At 52.1% G+C, this 17,844-nt stretch overlaps 9 protein-coding genes across 9 annotated transcripts; 5 read left to right on the forward strand and 4 right to left on the reverse strand.

Annotated features, from left to right (window-relative positions):
- Nucleotides 1–256: 256 nt before the first annotated feature.
- Nucleotides 257–1,708, reverse strand: BO70DRAFT_366187 (alpha-hydroxy acid oxidase). Its single transcript, XM_025544273.1, has 4 exons — nt 1,600–1,708; nt 646–1,529; nt 375–536; nt 257–320 (listed from the first exon to the last, which is right to left on the reverse strand). Exons 1-3 carry the CDS (start codon nt 1,679–1,681, stop codon nt 384–386), a joined length of 1,119 nt encoding a protein of 372 aa, XP_025395102.1. The 5' UTR covers nt 1,682–1,708; the 3' UTR covers nt 257–320; nt 375–383.
- Nucleotides 1,709–3,778: 2,070 nt separating this feature from the next.
- BO70DRAFT_156189 (uncharacterized protein) lies at nt 3,779–4,249 on the reverse strand. Its single transcript, XM_025538242.1, has one exon. It carries the CDS (start codon nt 4,163–4,165, stop codon nt 3,902–3,904), a length of 264 nt encoding a protein of 87 aa, XP_025395103.1. The 5' UTR covers nt 4,166–4,249; the 3' UTR covers nt 3,779–3,901.
- A 938-nt stretch (nt 4,250–5,187) lies between these two features.
- Nucleotides 5,188–7,994, forward strand: BO70DRAFT_432853 (putative C6 finger domain protein). Its single transcript, XM_025548358.1, has 9 exons — nt 5,188–5,375; nt 5,422–5,636; nt 5,688–5,862; nt 5,936–6,473; nt 6,520–6,558; nt 6,611–6,661; nt 6,747–7,015; nt 7,062–7,618; nt 7,678–7,994. Exons 1-9 carry the CDS (start codon nt 5,287–5,289, stop codon nt 7,818–7,820), a joined length of 2,076 nt encoding a protein of 691 aa, XP_025395104.1. The 5' UTR covers nt 5,188–5,286; the 3' UTR covers nt 7,821–7,994.
- Nucleotides 7,995–8,352: 358 nt separating this feature from the next.
- BO70DRAFT_366190 (carbon-nitrogen hydrolase family protein) lies at nt 8,353–9,941 on the forward strand. The gene is made up of 4 exons (XM_025544274.1): nt 8,353–8,875; nt 8,932–9,422; nt 9,491–9,796; nt 9,847–9,941. Exons 1-3 carry the CDS (start codon nt 8,728–8,730, stop codon nt 9,740–9,742), a joined length of 891 nt encoding a protein of 296 aa, XP_025395105.1. The 5' UTR covers nt 8,353–8,727; the 3' UTR covers nt 9,743–9,796; nt 9,847–9,941.
- Nucleotides 9,847–10,174, forward strand: BO70DRAFT_366192 (uncharacterized protein). Its single transcript, XM_025544275.1, has one exon. The coding sequence runs from the start codon at nt 9,859–9,861 to the stop codon at nt 10,021–10,023; it is 165 nt and encodes a 54-aa protein (XP_025395106.1). The 5' UTR covers nt 9,847–9,858; the 3' UTR covers nt 10,024–10,174.
- Nucleotides 10,175–10,288: 114 nt separating this feature from the next.
- BO70DRAFT_400471 (uncharacterized protein) lies at nt 10,289–10,876 on the reverse strand (the record flags this gene model as incomplete). The annotated part of the gene is made up of 1 exon (XM_025546925.1): nt 10,289–10,876. One exon carries the CDS (start codon nt 10,874–10,876, stop codon nt 10,289–10,291), a length of 588 nt encoding a protein of 195 aa, XP_025395107.1.
- A 529-nt stretch (nt 10,877–11,405) lies between these two features.
- On the reverse strand, nt 11,406–11,838 carry BO70DRAFT_400472 (uncharacterized protein; the record flags this gene model as incomplete). The annotated part of the gene is made up of 2 exons (XM_025546926.1): nt 11,406–11,456; nt 11,536–11,838. 2 exons carry the CDS (start codon nt 11,836–11,838, stop codon nt 11,406–11,408), a joined length of 354 nt encoding a protein of 117 aa, XP_025395108.1.
- A 1,569-nt stretch (nt 11,839–13,407) lies between these two features.
- BO70DRAFT_356232 (glycoside hydrolase family 11 protein) lies at nt 13,408–14,190 on the forward strand (the record flags this gene model as incomplete). The annotated part of the gene is made up of 2 exons (XM_025541926.1): nt 13,408–13,673; nt 13,725–14,190. The coding sequence occupies 2 exons, from the start codon at nt 13,408–13,410 to the stop codon at nt 14,188–14,190; spliced, it is 732 nt and encodes a 243-aa protein (XP_025395109.1).
- A 1,590-nt stretch (nt 14,191–15,780) lies between these two features.
- On the forward strand, nt 15,781–17,833 carry BO70DRAFT_345174 (sugar porter family MFS transporter; the record flags this gene model as incomplete). The annotated part of the gene is made up of 4 exons (XM_025541491.1): nt 15,781–16,206; nt 16,268–16,655; nt 16,717–17,498; nt 17,580–17,833. Exons 1-4 carry the CDS (start codon nt 16,086–16,088, stop codon nt 17,831–17,833), a joined length of 1,545 nt encoding a protein of 514 aa, XP_025395110.1. The 5' UTR covers nt 15,781–16,085.
- Nucleotides 17,834–17,844: the final 11 nt, after the last annotated feature.

Genomic DNA, 17,844 nt, shown 5'->3' on the forward strand with positions numbered 1-17,844 from the left:
GTCCGCAAATTATCAAACTGATGAGATCGCCATCCCTCGTACATATCCACTAAGTAACAAATTTCAATTACCAGTACCATGACATTATCTTCCTTCACATAGTAATGAGACACAGTATACACAGTAGCCATTGTCTGCAGGGGCAAATGATGATGGTGAATATATGATTTACATCAATAAGTGCTCCTTTCTAGAATCTAGCCGTTGGCCATCTGCGTGTCATTTCATTGCGAGATGAGGACTGAATTCTTCATTGCACCTCCTCTTCTGTCCCAAGTGATTATAGATCTAGCTAAATCTCAAAAAAAAAAAACATCATCCTGATTTTTCTCCACAAGTCAGTTCAATATCTTCTACTACGTAATTATACTCACCCGTCCATCCTACAGCCTCGCCACAGGCCCATCAGTCCGGATGATCGCCAGCGCCGCGGGGGAGATGTCCGCTAGAGTACGACACCCCGTCAATTGCATGCAGCGCTTGAATTCATCGTATAGGATGTCGAGCACACGGGTTACGCCTTGTTCGCCGTCGTACTGACTCGGTTAGTACTTTCCACACACACACACACAGAGGGAGAAAGAGGGACAGGGGTAGAGGGGGCGGAAAGTGAAAGGGTAAGGAAGCAAGAGAAGAAGAACTCACAGCCAGCCCCCACAACGTGGGCCTCCCGATCCAGCAACATTCCGCCCCCAAAGCCAACGCCTTGAACATATCCGCACCCGTCCGAATCCCCCCATCGATGTGTACGCGCAGCTTCCCCCCCGCGGCTTTGACACACTCAGGCAGTGCATCGATGGTCGGAACAACGCCATCCAACTGTCTCCCGCCATGATTACTTACAATCACGCCCTCACATCCGTACTCCCTTGCTAACAGTACATCCTCTGCCGTAAGAACACCTTTAATCCAGATCTGCATGCGCGTGACAGATCGCAACCAGGGGATTTCCCTCGCCCAGGAATGCGCGTCAGAGTTTGTCGCGACGAACCCCGCGTCGTGGGTCTGGCTCTGGATTGCCTCGGAGGTGACGCCCATCATGGGCCAGGATAGGCCAGCCGGAGTGCGAAAGTCATTCCGCTGCTCGTTGTATCGTACGCCGAGCACGGGGCTGTCGGCCGTGAGAAAGATGGCTTTGCAGCCTGCAGATTCTGCACGCTGGATGATTTGTTTTTGGAGATCGCGGTCGCGGAGAGTGTATAGTTGCATGGCGTGGGGGATTGGGTTGATGGTTTTGGAGGCGTGCGTTATGTCTTCGATCGGGTATGTGCAGAAGGAGGAGACGGCCATGGGGATGTTGCGACGGGCGCAAGCGCGACTCGTCGCGAGTTCGCCGTCGGGGTGCGCCATTGCTTGGATGCCGGTTGGGGAGAGGCCGAGGGGAAAGGAGAGGGTCTGATCAAAGAGCGTGAGAGTGAGATCCAGGTTGGAGACGTCGACGAGGACTCGGGGGCGGATTCGGTATTTGTTGTAGGCCGTGGAGTTCTCGGTAACGGTTACTTGGGTAGTGGAGCCGGAGTTGTAGAACTCTGGTGGTGATTGTGTGCGTGCGTCAGCGAAGAAGTGAGAAAGAGGGGTTGTTTATAGAGAGTGACGTACCTCGTGCCATGAGAGGAAGCTTCTTCGACCCAGCTATCTTGATGTCTTCGATGCTGAGCATCAGGTCGGGAGAAGGGGCCATGGTGCCGTTGCTGTTTGCGTAAATGTGTGCAGCGCGAAAATTGTCTCGACGAGTCTCTCGCTGACGCTCTTCTTGGTGTCGCGTCTTATTTAACCTTTTTTAATCGAGGTGCGGCAAGAAGACCGGTGATGACTTGTCCGTGCATTTGCAGATCGAGATCCCACCAATGGTCCTCCCTAGTTGAACATCCAGTCTCATGCGTGGGTGCCCAGTTTTGACAGGCAGCGCGTACTGGAGTATTATGCTTTGGGACAACATGGAATTCGTGTGAGATCTGTAGCATCTAGCGGTCTACAGCACTTCGCGATGCTGATCGATCTGGTATGCCTATGCGACACGCGGAACCGCTGAAGTCCTTCTAGTCCATGGCTGTACCGCAAGCTGACGATGTCGACTAAATGCAGGATTGCTACATTGAAGCCTTCATGTGGTACCATTTATACAGCCTTCCGTTATTATCCTTCCTTCGTTTCTCGAAGCAGTTATCCGCAGAGACGGCGATCGACGAGTGCGGGGAATAGGTAGAAGGTGGGGATGTGGCTAAGAGAACGGTTGTCTGTCGGCCTTAGTTATCCGATGAGAGCAAACGGATACCGTTCCACTCTTACCAAACAAAGTATCTAACCCGAAACCCCCAGTAATTATTGCCCGTTTAACAAACCTGGGACACGATGCCAAGCAACGGCCACGCGACCCACCCGAGATCGATAAGCTAATGGTCGGATACGGTTATGATGACGCCAAGTTGTCTGGCCCGGGGATTCAACTCGAATTTAGTTCAATATAGTTTTATGCTCAATCAGGATGGAAATATGGTATATGTTAATCGTACAAGTATGTTGTGGCTGGCTCTCTGTTGTGTGCATTTTTGTTGCTTAGCGATGGGTGATGTCTTCTCGTCGTGAACAAGGAAGATATCGATCTTAATGGATTTAGAGGGTTAGTTAGCTGAGGTACAAGCAATAGGAATGACTGAAACATGAAGACTGGGTAGTATCCTTCAACTCACTATCATTGCATAAGGAACGGTCGCAGCTTGTAATATCCAGGTAGGTAAGCATCAGCGCAGAAAGTCTAACATTATGGACGCGTTCTAAGAAGTAGTCAATTAGGACGCCCGTAAGATAAACGCGGAAATTGGATGGGGATAATAAAAAGAGGTGGGTGCTATTGCTTCATCTGGGCACCTTCCTGTCGCGTCAGGAATATAGATAGAAAATACGCGTCGGGGGTAAGAGAAATAAAAGGAAATACGTGAGAGTGCGTGTAAAAAAAATACTCATGGTAGTAGCATTTGAGCAAAACTAAATTATCAATTTACGGTTAAGATTTGCAAAATTCTGGTACTGGATTCAAGTCGGCAATTTGAGGATGGCGTGAGCATCAACGCAAAAAAGACTTTGTATGGCTTCAGACTAGCCGTGGTTGGGAAAAACGCGCTGCAAGAGTTTGGGTGGGAAGGGAAGGGGGGGGGGGGGGGGGGGAAGGAAAGGAGTGAATAGGGTGGGTTGGGGTGACAGTTTGGATAGCATCAAACCAGACGAGATGGGTTTGTACTAATTTACCTGCCTCAATAGATTGTAGGTACCTGCCTGGCAGGGATGGACGCGGATAGCTTGGCTACAGTAGTAGGGATCCCACCCTTCTGAGTGCCTCGAGACAACCACCACAAGGTGGTTACTGGGTAAGTAGGTGGAACTTGTATAGCTTCACCATTTGCAGAAAATAGAGCTTGCACTGATTCCTCGCCCTGAATAGATTGTAGGTACTCGCCTGGCAGGAATGGTCGCGTATAGCCTCATTCCTAGGGATCCCACCTCTCTGGGTGCCTCAAGACAACCACTAAGGTGGTTAGTTACTGAGCAAGTAGGTAAAAGTTGTATAGCTTCAAAATATGCAAAAAAAGTAGAGAGGCCGGTGACACGTCGGTACCACAGCTACTCGCCCTCCAATCCACATAGTCTTCGTGCTTAGGAGCGAGCATAGCCGGCGGGATCTACACTCTCCCCCGAAGGGGCGCACAAGGAAGACGTCCGTCCGAAAGGTCTCGATACCACCCAACTTCTTCGAAAAGAAAGCCGGCCCTGTGGTTCGAACGTAGGTCTCTCTCTCCACGAGGAAGAGGACGAAGGAAGAACACTACTGGACGTTCCGGGAATGGAATTGAAGTCCTCAAGCCCACTGGGCCATCATGGGGTTCACTGGGTACCAGGACTCCGTTTAATGGGAACTTATGGGCCATTTTTGTTGCCTGAGAGCCTGAGGGCCTGAGAGCCTGGCTGCCTGACTGCCAATTAGGGGTGGTGGGGGGGGGGAGGGGGGAGGGGGGAGTGAATGTGAAAAGAGGCAGGAGCCTGGGGTGTATACAGAAGGTGGTGGTGGTTGCGGGATATGGTAGGGGAGCCGCGGAAGAAGTATTGGCAACCACCTCACCTCAGTCACTGCAGTAAGAACACCAGATGTTGCCATCATATAAGAAGACATGCTTCTGGTGGCTCCATGTAATTCAGTAGACGGAGCATAGTGGGTGCAAGAGGATCTCGAGCTCGTGTATGCCCCGGAGCCACCCTCGCAGGGAATGGGTGAACCTCGTCTCCATCACTTTCTGCAAACAATGTTAGCACGATTTATGGCATTGTTTGATGGGTAGAATTTAACCATAGAGTAAAGAAGGACTCATCTGTCTACTTCTCATGTTTGATTGTGTTCCCTTGGACAATTTTGGATTTGTCTTAAACTGTCGACCCCCTTTTGTGAATTGTGCGGTTGCCTCCACCCGCTTAGCCGATACATATCCATGGCCGGGCGGCAAGATTCTGCCCCCCCCACCGGCTGCTTCGGCCGACAGCAACCGTGGGCTTTTGGATCTGACAACCTAGGTACAGAGTACATTCTACAGATCAACACACTCTGAAAGTTCCTCCGAATTACATAAATTTGCTGGTTTTCCACGAAAGACCATGCAGCTTCACCCAGGCTGTGAAAGGATCTATGTCGAGCGCTTGCTAATGTAATCGACAAGGCGCGTAGCTTCCCTCCGCGTTGGCCCTGGCTTCCTGTTTCAACTTATTATACCAACAACCAACTGACTACTACTGTTTCTCGGATTTGCCAAGTTCTTCAACCTAGCAATATCATCATTGAATTATTTGTTTTCAAGCCTATATACCACTTAGACAGTCTGACTTTCTACATCTTTAGCCTCCCGGCTCACCACGGCCTGACCCGCCGAATTCGCCGACCCTGGCGGCGGGAAGATCCAACCGTTTCGTATACATCCCAACGCGCTTCAACAGGCTAAAAACGCGCCAGTCTTGACCAAATCCTCCAATTGGAGGTGGTGCCATCCGACGTTTCACCAGCTTCATCGGGACTTGCCGCCAGCCTTGGGGTCATCCATGGTTACTCGGCCGCTGTTTCGATCATACGATCTTCCCGCTGGATCTCGATAAGATGAGAACCGGCGCAGCGGCTCGGGCGAGTATCCCGGGGTTTGCTGGTCCGGGATTTGCGAAAACGGCATTTGCATAAATCTATTCCACTGTCGAGACAGCTCCCCTCACTAGTAATGGGACTTCCAACCGGTCTAGGGTCATTTCTACGCCATGGCCTCTCCCAAGACTGTCCTTGACGTCACTCGCCCCGGGCACCGCAAGTTCTGCAAGCCCCCCGTCAAGGTTGCCTGTTTGTCCTGGTATGTTCTCCGCTGATTCCATCTAACTCAAGCTCATAGTAGTCAGTCGCGCGTTGCGAGTCCGCTGCGATGGCCAGGAGACGTGTGCAAACTGTGTCGCCAAAGGCATCCCATGTTCCTATCTCCCAAGCAAACGAGGGGGCCCGCGAAACTGCCAGAACCGCAAGCGCAAACGACTCTCGACACCACCCACAACCATATCAGATGCAAAGGATGATCGGGACAATATGGGGGAGACGTCTTCAAACTTGGATGAAGATGGTACGTCGCATCAAATCTCATTGCTATGTGGGTGAAAGCTGATGTTTCCAGGCTGGTTGAACCAGCTTTTAAGCCTAGGTGCACCAGGGGCCGGGCTTCGCAGAATCGAGAGCTCCGTGACGGAAATGGAACAGATCTTTGACTCGATCTTCACACAGACTATCATACCCGAGCTCGCTGAGCCGGTGCCGGACCTGTTGCAAACTTATGCAAGCGATGCGGACATGTGAGATCCCTTTCCACCACCAACTTCATCGGGGCCTGCCAAGATGTATGGCAGACTAATCTTCAAAGTACAGACTTGACGCCTACTACGTCTTTGTTCATATCTATTACCCTGTGCTGCCTCCTCCGGAACGAGTCCCCGCGCGCAACCGTCCGCTTTACGAAAGGTCGACATTTCGACCATCGAGTCCCTTGAGTCTTGCTATATCAGCCATCCTAGCCCTTATACCACATCCTAATGTGAAACAACCCTCTCGAACAGAGTACGTCAAGCTCCGCCGAGAACTGGCGCATTCATTTGCACAATCCGCGCTGGAAGGCGTAGAGGCAGACCTCGAATTGCTCGATTCCTCATCCGACCCGTCCAAGGCTCTCTCAGATGGTGTCTCTCAATTCCGACGGCAAGCCTTTCACAATAAAGTCCCCATATGCTTGGAAGCTGTTCTGGCATTGGTCCTGCTGAGTGTATACGAATATGCTCAGCGAGGAAATATCAACAAGATGTGCAATCGAGCAGGCCAGGCCTTGACGGCTGCGATGAGCATGTCACTGCATGAAATGGTGGACGAGGATGGATTTTCCGAGTCTCGCCGGAGGGCTTGGTGGATTACGGTAAGACAATACCCGGATCAATATGGAATGTATTGACATCATCTAGTATTTGACGGTCTGCCAGGGATCAATTGTGAGCGGCAGGGTATGCAAGGGCCTTCATCTATATCCACTCATTTGCTCACATATGAGTATAGCCTCCTGCAATCAACCCATACGACCCCCGATTCGTCACGCCCTATCCCGAGGTAAGTAAGCATTGTCTTCTCCATGTGCAGCGAGATATTCTGAGTGGTAACCTCTCAATTTTGTAAAGCCTGACGGTTGCTACAGGGATGGAAACTCCTCATCGAGGCTCAGCAAACCATCCTCGAAGCCACAACGTTCGTCCACGATTTGGATTTGACAACAAAGTCCCATTTCAATGCATCGTGGATCTCCCAGCGGATGATGGAGCTCGATAACCAGATAACCTGCTTGCTGGATCCGTGCAGAAACACCTCTTGCCCGTCCTCCAACCCCCTCCCGCCCGTGGCTCTGGACTCACCCGACGTCGTCGCCTTGCATACTTTGAAGCAGATCGCAGAAATAAAACTACAAAGGTGAATTCGCGATTAGAACTGAAGAATTTAAAACTGACTCTCTCAGTGCACGGATTAAGACCCACCGCTTCTGCGCCTTCCAGGACATCCCCGTTTTCCGCAAGCGCCACTGTGACTTGGATGCGACTGCAGGTCCCGAGTGTTGTCGTCTTCAGGTACTCGAAGCAAGTAATCCCCCGTCACCCGGGAGTTACTTCTCGTCAATGCTATCCGAATCATCAACGATTGAGTTCCCCTTCTCTTCACATGCATCCTCTAAAATTTGCCTCCACGCCGCTCTCAACATTGTCAGTCTTCTTGATAACCTCCCGTACCCAAACCCGACAAATGAGATTCCGTTGACTCGGCCACCGTACCTGTCCCGAAATGCTCGGGTGGAGATCCCCCGGATGATGCCGACCTTTGCCTGTTGCGCGATGCAATCCAGCTACGCGATGCTGATGTTGTGTCTGAAGGCGCGGGCAATGCACGACACGGCTGACGACTCCTTGAGCAACCGACCATTGAGCGGATTTCTGGATGAAGTGCGTCAGAGTCTGCGCCTTGTCTCGAAGGCTCTGGGGAACTACTCCATCGCGTTCGAGGCGTTGAATGGGATGAGGGGTGAGTTGGCTTCCTCCTCAATTTCCTATCTTGTCTCATCGACTGATGCTTGCATACAGACGAAATTACTCAATCAGTTGAGTGGGCATTTAGTAATGATGCCTCGTCCGAGGGAAATATTGACCCGCAGATCTCGTCGGAATTAGTAGAAAGTATAAAAGACCTATCATCCATTAATGATAATGCTAGAGACGTTATTTGAGTTAATGATGAATCAGCAGTAGAAGAATATTTCACTATCAGCTAATCAGAAAAAACTGAAATAGATCTATCGTGCTGACTTCAAGGCTCAGTTCGCGGCTTGTGTTGACGTAGAATATGAAGAGTGAATTGTGGGAGAGAGAAAGATCACGCATTAATCGACGCGCAACTCGCGGGCAGCAAGCAGCGTTGAAGGGTCTATGAGGTACATACACGCTGCTTTTATCAAACAGCGCCAAACCGACGCTCCTTCCTCCACCTGCCGCTCGACCACAACCTCCGGGCTTCGAGGCTCGGCCTCGTATCCGACATCTGCAAGCCGGCGAAATTGCCGCCCGAGAAGTGGCCTGATTCAGCAAATCCCATCCTGCTGGTCCGGGGTTTGCTTCGACCAGACCCACCCGCGTGAAGATGAGGCGCTCTGACCCTCTGCCGCGGAGATCAATCTCCACTCCTGCTCTCGCCCGACTGTCCGTCCGCGGAACGGGATTTGACCAAATGCTGTGTCTGCTAAGCAGCTTCACCGTTATCCCGCCCGTTACACTGCAGACCAAACTAAACAGCTTACTCCACAATCATTCTAGATGTCTCCGAGATTGACCTGATCCTCTACCCCTCACGGCCTCTCCCGTCAGTGAAAGATGACCTCCGCACGCCAAATCCCGGATACGTGATGAGACGGTGTTTCCGATTGCTTGTGAACGCCTCGAGTGAGATCTGCAGGAAAGAGCAAAGACCGTTCTCCGTGGCATCCGGATCAAATGATCAGTCTTGCTGATGTGACACTACAATGGTGGATGTGGAGGGTATAAAGAGACAATTGTTGCGCATTCAGAAGACTCATCTCCAACACGATCAATCTGATCTACATCACGGTTTCTACATCATCAACACCACCTCCCTTCAACATGGCTCCCGTTCTCAAGAAGTACAAGGCTGCAGCAGTCAACGCTGAGCCTGGCTGGTTCGACCTGCAGGAGTCCGTCCGCCGGACCATCCACTGGATTGACGAAGCTGGCAAGGCGGGCTGCAAGTTCATTGCTTTCCCCGAGCTCTGTATGTCTTCCTCAACTAGAGCAAATGCTTCCAACGGGTCATACTAACGAAGACAGGGATCCCCGGATACCCCTACTGGGCCTGGAAAGTCAACTACCAGGAAAGCCTCCCCTTACTGAAGAGGTATCGCGAGAACAGCCTCCCCTCCGACTCGGATGAGATGCGCCAGATTCGCAACGCCGCCCGCGCCAACAAGATCTACGTGTCTCTGGGATATTCTGAGGTGGACCTGGCCAGCCTGTACACCACCCAGGTGATGATTTCCCCCTCGGGTGACATCCTCAACCACCGTCGCAAGATCCGCGCCACTCACGTTGAGCGCTTAGTCTTTGGCGACGGCACCGGCGACACCACCGAGTCAGTCATCCAGACGGATATCGGCCGCGTTGGACATCTCAACTGCTGGGAAAATATGAACCCGTTCATGAAGGCATATGCTGCCTCCCTGGGAGAGCAGGTCCACGTTGCTGCTTGGCCACTTTACCCCGGAAAGGAGACTCTGAAGTATCCTGACCCCTTCACCAACGTGGCTGAGGCGAACTGCGATGTAAGTCTCCCCTTTTCTTCGAATCTCTCCTTTCACATCTTGTGATTCTGAGGCTGATCAAGCCGCAGCTTGTTACTCCCGCCTACGCGATCGAAACCGGCACCTTCACGCTCGCGCCCTGGCAGACGATCACCGCGGAGGGAATCAAGCTGAACACTCCCCCGGGTAAGGAGCTGGAAGACCCTCACATCTATAACGGACACGGTCGGATCTTCGGACCTGATGGCCAGAACCTGGTTCCTCACCCGGATAAAGACTTTGAGGGTCTTTTGTTCGTGGACGTAAGTATTTACAGGAACAGGATACAGGCAAATAGCTGACTTGTACAGATCGACCTGGATGAATGCCAGCTCTCCAAGTCCCTGGCTGACTTTGTAAGTCTACCTGATCAAATGTCAAACTCAGCCTTGCTAACACATCCTAGGGCGGCCACTACATGCGTCCTGACCTGATCCGTCTACTCGTCGACACCAACCGCAAGGATCTGATAGTTCGCGAGGACCGCGTCCACGGTGGAGTGGAATACACACGCACGCTGGATCGGGTTGGGCTCTCGACTCCTCTAGATGTGCTGAATGCTCAGACTGAATCCGAGAACTGAGTCTTCAGCCGCGTTATTATCTCCACTCTGTCTATATTCGTTTGATTTATCTCTAGATTTGTATAATATCATAGCTATGTAGCTGAAACAGCCAAGAAAAAAAAAAGGTCCAAGGCTAGCTAAACAAAATCCAGACAACACAGATCACAACCTTTCAAGAATAAAAATATCCATCCCCCACAACAGCAAAATACCAGACACATGATCCCCATCAGTCAAATTCAACAGCCACACAGCCCACCAGCAATCCCAAGCGCCAACAAGACTAAACCACACACTCAAACACACCTCCACCATCGACCTCCTCATCAAACAACATCAACCCCACCGCGCCCCAAATCACCCAAAACACAAACCCTCCAGCCGTAAGCATCACGATCACCCCCCGGAACGTATCCCTACCAGAATATCCCCCCTCCGGAGTTTTATCGTCATACCCACCCTGAACATCCTCCATCTCGCCCACGTATATCTGCATCTCCTCCTCCTCCTCCTCCTCCAGAGGTAGTGGTATCGATGACCAGGGATCCGACAGCAGCAACTTCCAGATATCTCCTTCATCTTCATTGGGATCTTCGTGCCCGGTTTCGTGCTGTGGTGGAGGGGGAAAGAGTCGAACGCAACTACTTCGGCAATCGCGGTGGATTGTATCGCAGAGTTCGAGGGAGGGGGGGTTGTCCCTGTTGGTGTTGGTGTTGTCGTCAGCGTGGGTGTAGCATGATTCTTTTGCGGTGGAGCATATTTTCAGGCAGGAGTGCGCTTTTAAGGGGCCGGCGGTGGTGGAGGCAATGTGCGTGGTGATGTGGAGGAGAGAGAGGATGAAGGAGGATGTGAGGGGAGTAAGGATATGCATGATGGGTTGAAAAATTGGTGGTTTTGGTGGTTGTGGTGATATGTGGGTGTGAGTGGTGGGGAGAAGGGAGGAGGTTCTTTGTTGGGGGTTGGTGGTTGGAGAGTTGGTTCTTGGTGAATGGTTTGACTTGAATGACGACATTTGGGGGGGGATTTCTGAGGCACAGAGGGTGGAGATACATACATACATACATACATCATTGTGACTTTTGTGGCAGGATAGTGTAATGTTGGCATTATTGGCGAGGCTTTGCGTCTGCGTGTGTCTGGTAGGAGTGAGGTAATAGAGGTGAGAGTAGGTGTAGGGGAATAGGAGCAGTAGGAGGAGTAGACTACATTGTATCTGATCTAACATCTATCTGGTAGGTACAGGTATCAAAAGGAAAGAAAAATATCAGAAATGTCTTCAGTAGCAACCGCAACCCTTCAAGCTAAGCCATCAGAAAATCGTCATCCCCATCATCATCCCCTAAAAAAGACTCCTCGTCTTCCTCATAGTCAGACTGATCAGATCGTTCCCAACAGAGCAGTTACACGACCAGACAGAAAGCATAAATCGTGCCCACACCCGTGTAAATCCACTACTCGTAATCAGCATCCATCCAACTCACCATATCCTGTCTTATAGACTGGATAGTCTCGGGTCAAGCATCAACATACCGGTACAGCCTTGTCAGGCCTTGACCTTGAGCTTGCAGAGGAATGAGAAGCATCATCTTCATGCACTAATGTGTAAAGGTCGCAGGTTTCGTAGCACAGCGTGTATTGTGCATCGCATTTTGCGAGCTCTGTGGGTCTAGGGTCAGGGATGTTGTTACCCTCCGGCGAGTATCCCTGCAGCGTGTAGCAGAGGTCGAGGCCATTGGAGCAGCCATCCTTGCTTTGCACGGAGGAGACCCATCCTGCTGGGACACTTAAGTGGGCTGTTTCTGCTGTTGCGAGAAGGGGGGTAAGGAGCTTCATCCTTATTTTTATCTTGTGTTGGGATTGGGATATTGGGGAGGGTGCTTGTAGTGCGGGCGGACTGGTCTGTTCCTTCTTCTGTTTTCTAGCAAGGGTGCGAAAATAATGACGAGAACAATGACGCTCAACTCCCATATTTTTGACGTCAAGGCCTCACCTCACCTTTATATGACTCAAGTATCCATCACAGAGCCGGGAAACCAGTCAGCGAAGTAATATAGATTAGCGTCTGCGAGCATGCCACGGGCATGGCCTAATAGTTCTTCTTGGAGGATGTATGACAGTCGCCCTGTCTCGACGTGGCTGCTGAGCTGTTTGTCCGTTGGGTTCATTATGTCGTTGATACCACAAGAAACCAGCCATGATCAAACAGATCACCCGGATGGGAGTAAAGGTACGGTTGCGCGCAAACTAAGTCGAGTATCGTACATATCAGAGAGGGTCCGAGTGGATTTCATTTCAGACTTGATGTGACCCAACATACCTTGCCCTTTTTCTCCAGGCTACCTTGGCTCTCTCGATGGAGTAGAACCGACACATTTTGAAAACGAGGAATCACAGGCCTTGAGGACATCAAGGATGGTGGGCGAGTCAAAAATGTCTCAAGCGCGGTGGCATTGTCAGTGGTGCCTGAGGTTATCTCTTCTGCCAGTGACTGCCTGCGCCGCGGCCCTGACGGTAGCCACCCCCTCTTGCCTCTTTTTCCTCACCAGAGTTAGCTAGCCATCGCCATCGTCATTACAACGATCTTACGGCGTATAGGCATGGCCATGACGTCATCTTTGCCGACTCAGGGGACGTCCGACTCGGCCAAAAGGTGACCCCCTAGTCAGGTCCGCCACTACGTCCGTTAGTTAGCTTAATAGGAGGCCTTGAATAAGCGCATCGTCACGGCAGTTCCAGCATCGAATCTTGCATCCTGCATCCTGCAGCCTCGGCTACCAACCCAACTATTTTTCACCAGGGAGATAAGAGGCACTATATACTTACCCGCCCGATTCGGTCACTTCATCCACCGGAAGCTGAGAAAACGACCGGGCGCTAACCCTCCTGCCAAAGTCTGCTGCTAAAATAAGAGCAAAGTGGAGCGCGACGGAGTCCGAGAGCGCACTATCAAGACACTACCGCCAGACCAGGGATGCCGGCAATATCGGCGGCTCCTCTGGCTGGGGAAAACGGCCGAATCCACCGTCAGAACCATGCTGGCGAGCCTGGAATCGCACCACTCATGCCAACATGCAGCCTGGTGAGTGGCCGAGGCGAGGGCTGGCTGGGTCGGTCCGCCGGAGGAAAAGTGGATCGCGACATTAACGTGAAACGCCACGCCGATTTAAGATTTGTTCAGGAACGCGCCAGGGGCCCGCGACACCGGTTTAATCAACGACAGACTGATGGATGTCTCACGAGGCGAGGCGAGTTGCTGCGATGCCTGCCGTGCACGGTCGCGCTAACTCAGGGTTTTTCTTATAAGGTCGCCGTGGATCCGGTCGGCCTGTCGGGTTGTCTCTTGTTTCAACCGCTACACACGCTCTTTACTTTTCGTTTGAAAGATTTCGAATCACCACCACAATGGTCGCTTTCTCGTCCCTCGTTCTCGCCCTCTCTGCGGCTTCTAGCGCTTTCGCCCTCCCCAATGGCAAGGCCATGCTGGAAATGGCCAAGCGTAGCGTCACTCCCAACGCCGAGGGCACCAACAACGGCTTCTTCTACTCTATGTGGTCTGACGGCACCGGCGACGTGACCTACACTAACGGCGACGCCGGCGAGTACACCGTTGAGTGGACCGACTGCGGTGACTTCGTCGCCGGAAAGGGCTGGAACCCCGGTAGCGACTTGTATGTATCTGTTGTTCGTTAGCAGAATGTACTCGTGCTAACATCTTCTAGGGACGTCACTTACAGCGGAACCTGGGAGACCACCGCCAACGCCTACCTCTCCGTCTACGGTTGGACCGAGGACCCCCTGGTCGAGTTCTACATCGTCGACAAGTACGGTGACTACGACCCCGCCACTGGCCTGACCGAGCTCGGCACCGTCGACAGCGACGACGGCACCTACAAGATCTACCAGACCACCCGCGATGACGCCAGCTCCGTCGAGGGCACCTCCACCTTCAAGCAGTACTGGTCCGTGCGCACCGAGGGCCGTATCGGCGGTACCGTCACCACCAAGAACCACTTCGACGCCTGGGAGAGCCTGGGTCTTGAGCTGGGTACCTTCAACTACATGATCGTTGCTGTTGAGGGCTACGAGAGCAGCGGGTCTGCTACCATCACCGTCCAGAGCTCTTCCGAGAGCACTGAGTCTCACACCACCGAGTCCACTGACTCCACCGAGGAGGACTGCGAGTAAGATGTCGGATCTCTTCTGTATATAACTTCCCGGTCTCCGGTTTAGATTCTTGTATCACTTGAATTAGGGGTTAGGCTTCGCCATTCGACCGACCTGTTGCTATTTGTCAGCGGATACCGTATGGAGTATTTTTGATGCCCGGATCAATGTTGCCTAACGATCACATGCATTGAAACCCACAATGAAAGAGATCATGACATCGAAGAACAACTCTGTAGTAGCGAAGCTGAAGTAATGCACCAACCGTAGAGTCCGTGCAGGTCTGATACCTGTCAGATTGTGTCTGTTATGACATCAAGAGAATGCCAAATTCTGACCGTCGGTGCATTCTTCACTTCGCAGTTGGCTTAGATAGACCGCAAGTCAGCAGTGACACTTCCCGTTCGTTATTACTTTCTTGAAAATGGACCACCACCCCGTCCACCAGGAGATGAACATACCAATCAATATATATAATTCATTGACTCCTATAATCTGCCACCAGTATCCCCGCTGGCTCATGTCAACCTTCTCTCCCAGTCAATTATCCCTGTTATGTGACATTGAGGCCCATCCAAGCAACTGCAACGCGTGATAAATAGGAGGATTCCGCCACCGTTGTTTCAGATTCTGGAATTTGAAGTCCCGTGTTTCACTATCCGGCAGCAGGCATTGTCATCTTGGATTGTGAGATCCGTGTGCTATATTGACGTTATTGGTCATTGAGGATAGCTAGTTAGTATGCCGGAGGAGATGAGGGACTTTATTTAGTTGGGGGGGGGGGGGGTGCAGTGCTGTTGTTTGAGATGCGAGCGTTAGGTGGATGGTTGGATGGTTGGACGAAGGAGGATCGTGGGTTGTGGCCGGGAGGATATGTAACTCTAGCTTGGGAGTGTCAGTTTGAGGTAGTTAAGTGTCCACTCGATATTAAGTCAGTATAAAATCGATATCAAGTCAGTGTCAAGTCAGTGTCAGTTCAGGTTCCAGGCCTGGAGAGGGGGACTTGATCCACTCACAGTAGACTGAAAAGGCGACCGGACATCAATGGTATGGTGCTCTATACCCGACAGGAGAGAATGGGGTTCCTAAGAGACGTGAACTTGCCTGCAAGACGGGCGGCTAAACAAGACCATCGACGGAGAAGGTGTCCAGACAAGAAGAAAAGGCGAGTGTATCTTGCAATCCTACAGGAGCGAAGACGATACTATGGCCATCCAGTAGGCGCTAAGCCGGATTCGGACATAATCAGGGTGATTTCACGCCCTTTCCAGAAGAGCGGGTGGTGACCGCAGTTTGGCCAGAAATATGAACACCACCACACGCCATCTTTACCTTCTTCTAGCCAGGCCAATAGGCTACTATTTAATCTTGTCAGCTCCCTGGATATCTCCCCCGGGGAAGAAGATATAGTTATTGCCATCCTTGTTTCTCGTTCACTTTACTTTTCCAGAGACAGCATACATTATGCATACCCTTCCCACAGTCAACCCCGCCTCATCCCGATGACCACACCCGTGTAGGTGTCACCGGGGAGCCTATCAAGCCCAAGCAAGGGATGCCAATGACGATCCGAGCTGAATAAAGCCACCCCGGACGTCCCACGGGGCACCCCGCATTTCGGCACGATGATCCCCCGACTACCAAACCGTTGACATGCCCCGATCCGTCGATTCCTGACTGTGGCACTCAGAAGCTCAGATCAACCCAGCCCAACTCGTCTCCGCCAAGCTGCTGCTGCCTTGTGCTGGGGTGGACGCTGCTCGGGGTATTATCCCGCGAGGGGGACTATGTCCTCCCTCTGTCGGATGCTAGGCCGTGTTCGGGATTAGATATAGAGTGCTGCTTCCGTAGAAACAGGGCTTGGTTGAGCTTGATTGTTCCCCTCTCTCTGTCCTTCTTTTTACACGGTCTGTTGGATGCCAGAGAGGCTCACGAGCAATATGCGGCTATGGAAACATGAGTTCCGGGGCAAGTCCCTGATCATTGCGATCACTATGGCCTCTTGCCAGGCTTTTCTGCTGCTGGGGTTTGACCAGGGTTTGTCACTCACTCAAGATTTCATGGTGGTTGGCATGGGCTAACTCCTGATCTACTGTAGGCGTCATGTCCGGTATCGTGGGAGCGAACAATCGCTTCGCGCGCGACTTCAACAACCCTGACGCGGCTATGCAGGGAAATATTACCGGGCTCTACGATATTGGATGCGTGTTTGGGTCTATCGCGTGCTACTTTATCGGGGAGAGGATGGGTCGACGGACGATGCTTATCACTGGTGGGGCGATTATGATCGTGGGATCGGCGCTGCTGGCTTCGTCGTTTAGTCTGGCACAGCTGCTTGTTGGTCGAATTGTTACCGGGATAGGCAATGGGATGAACTCGTCCACTGCACCGGTGTATCAGAGTGAATGCTCTCCTGCAGAGTATCGCGGTGCCTTGCTCACCCTGCAGGGAACTGTCACGATTCTGGGCGTGGTCATCGCGTACTGGTTAGTCTACACCTACCCATCAGACTGTATCGCACTCGCGCAACTGGCTAACCCACCGCAGGATGGACTACGGCACCAGCTTTACCGAATCATCCCTTGAATGGCGATTCCCGCTCGCCTTCCAGTCCCTGTTCGCAATCTGTCTCATATTCCAGCTGATTGGTCTCCCCGAAACCCCCCGCTGGCTCGTGCAGCACGACCGTCACGAGGAGGCGCGCGCTGTGCTCGCCGCAATCGAAAACACGCATATACACGACCATCGCATCACCAAGTCCATCCTCGACATCCAAGTCGTCCTCGACGAGGAACAAAAAGACGGGCCGTTCCGCTTCAAAGAGCTCTTCAGCTGGGGGGAGATCCAGAACCTCCGCCGCCTCCTGATCACCATCACCATCGAACTGGGCCAGCAGTTCACTGGATCCAACATGATCAACTACTACGGCCCCGTTATGTTCGAAGATACTATGGGTATGAGTCGGAACCTGGCGCTGATCCTCGGTGGCGCTATGCAGTGCACCTACCTCGTCGGATCCGCCATTCCGGTCTTACTCATGGATCGCTTTGGACGTCGCTCTCTGCTGATGATCTGCTCCTCCGGTCTATGCCTCTGTTTCGTAATGGTCTCGATCTTGCTCTCTTTCGACCGTGAGGACTGCGCATACGGTGCCACCGCCTTCATATTCATCTTTCAGATATTCTATGGTGTGGGATGGCTGCCCGTGCCGTGGTTCTACCCCAGTGAGATAAACACGACCCGGGTGCGGACGCGCATGGCGGCGATTGCGTCAGGATGGAACTGGATGGCGGTGTTTGCGGTAGTAAAGATAACCCCTATCGCTTTTGGTGAGTTCCCTATCCCTCCCACACAGAATCTTTCCTTGCCGCATTATATATGAACCACCTGGCCGATAACTCGATTGGTAGATAACATCGGCTGGCGCACCTTCGTTATCTTCGCCATCCTAAACGCTGTCTTTATCCCCATGGTATATTTCTTCTACCCCGAGACGAAGGGGATAGAGCTGGAGGACATCCCCCTCCTGTTTCATAAGGGTGGGCTCACAGGTGGTGTGTTTACCTCGAAGGGCGGACGGACTGTCGCTCCAGGGCAGCATGCGTTGCAGGCTCATGTCGATCGGAAGATGGAGGGGACGGTGCAACAGGTTGAGGTTGCTTAGGTGCAAAATCC

The sequence above is a fragment of the Aspergillus heteromorphus genome, assembly GCF_003184545.1.
Source record: "Aspergillus heteromorphus CBS 117.55 chromosome Unknown BO70scaffold_39, whole genome shotgun sequence".
NCBI lineage: Eukaryota > Fungi > Ascomycota > Eurotiomycetes > Eurotiales > Aspergillaceae > Aspergillus > Aspergillus heteromorphus.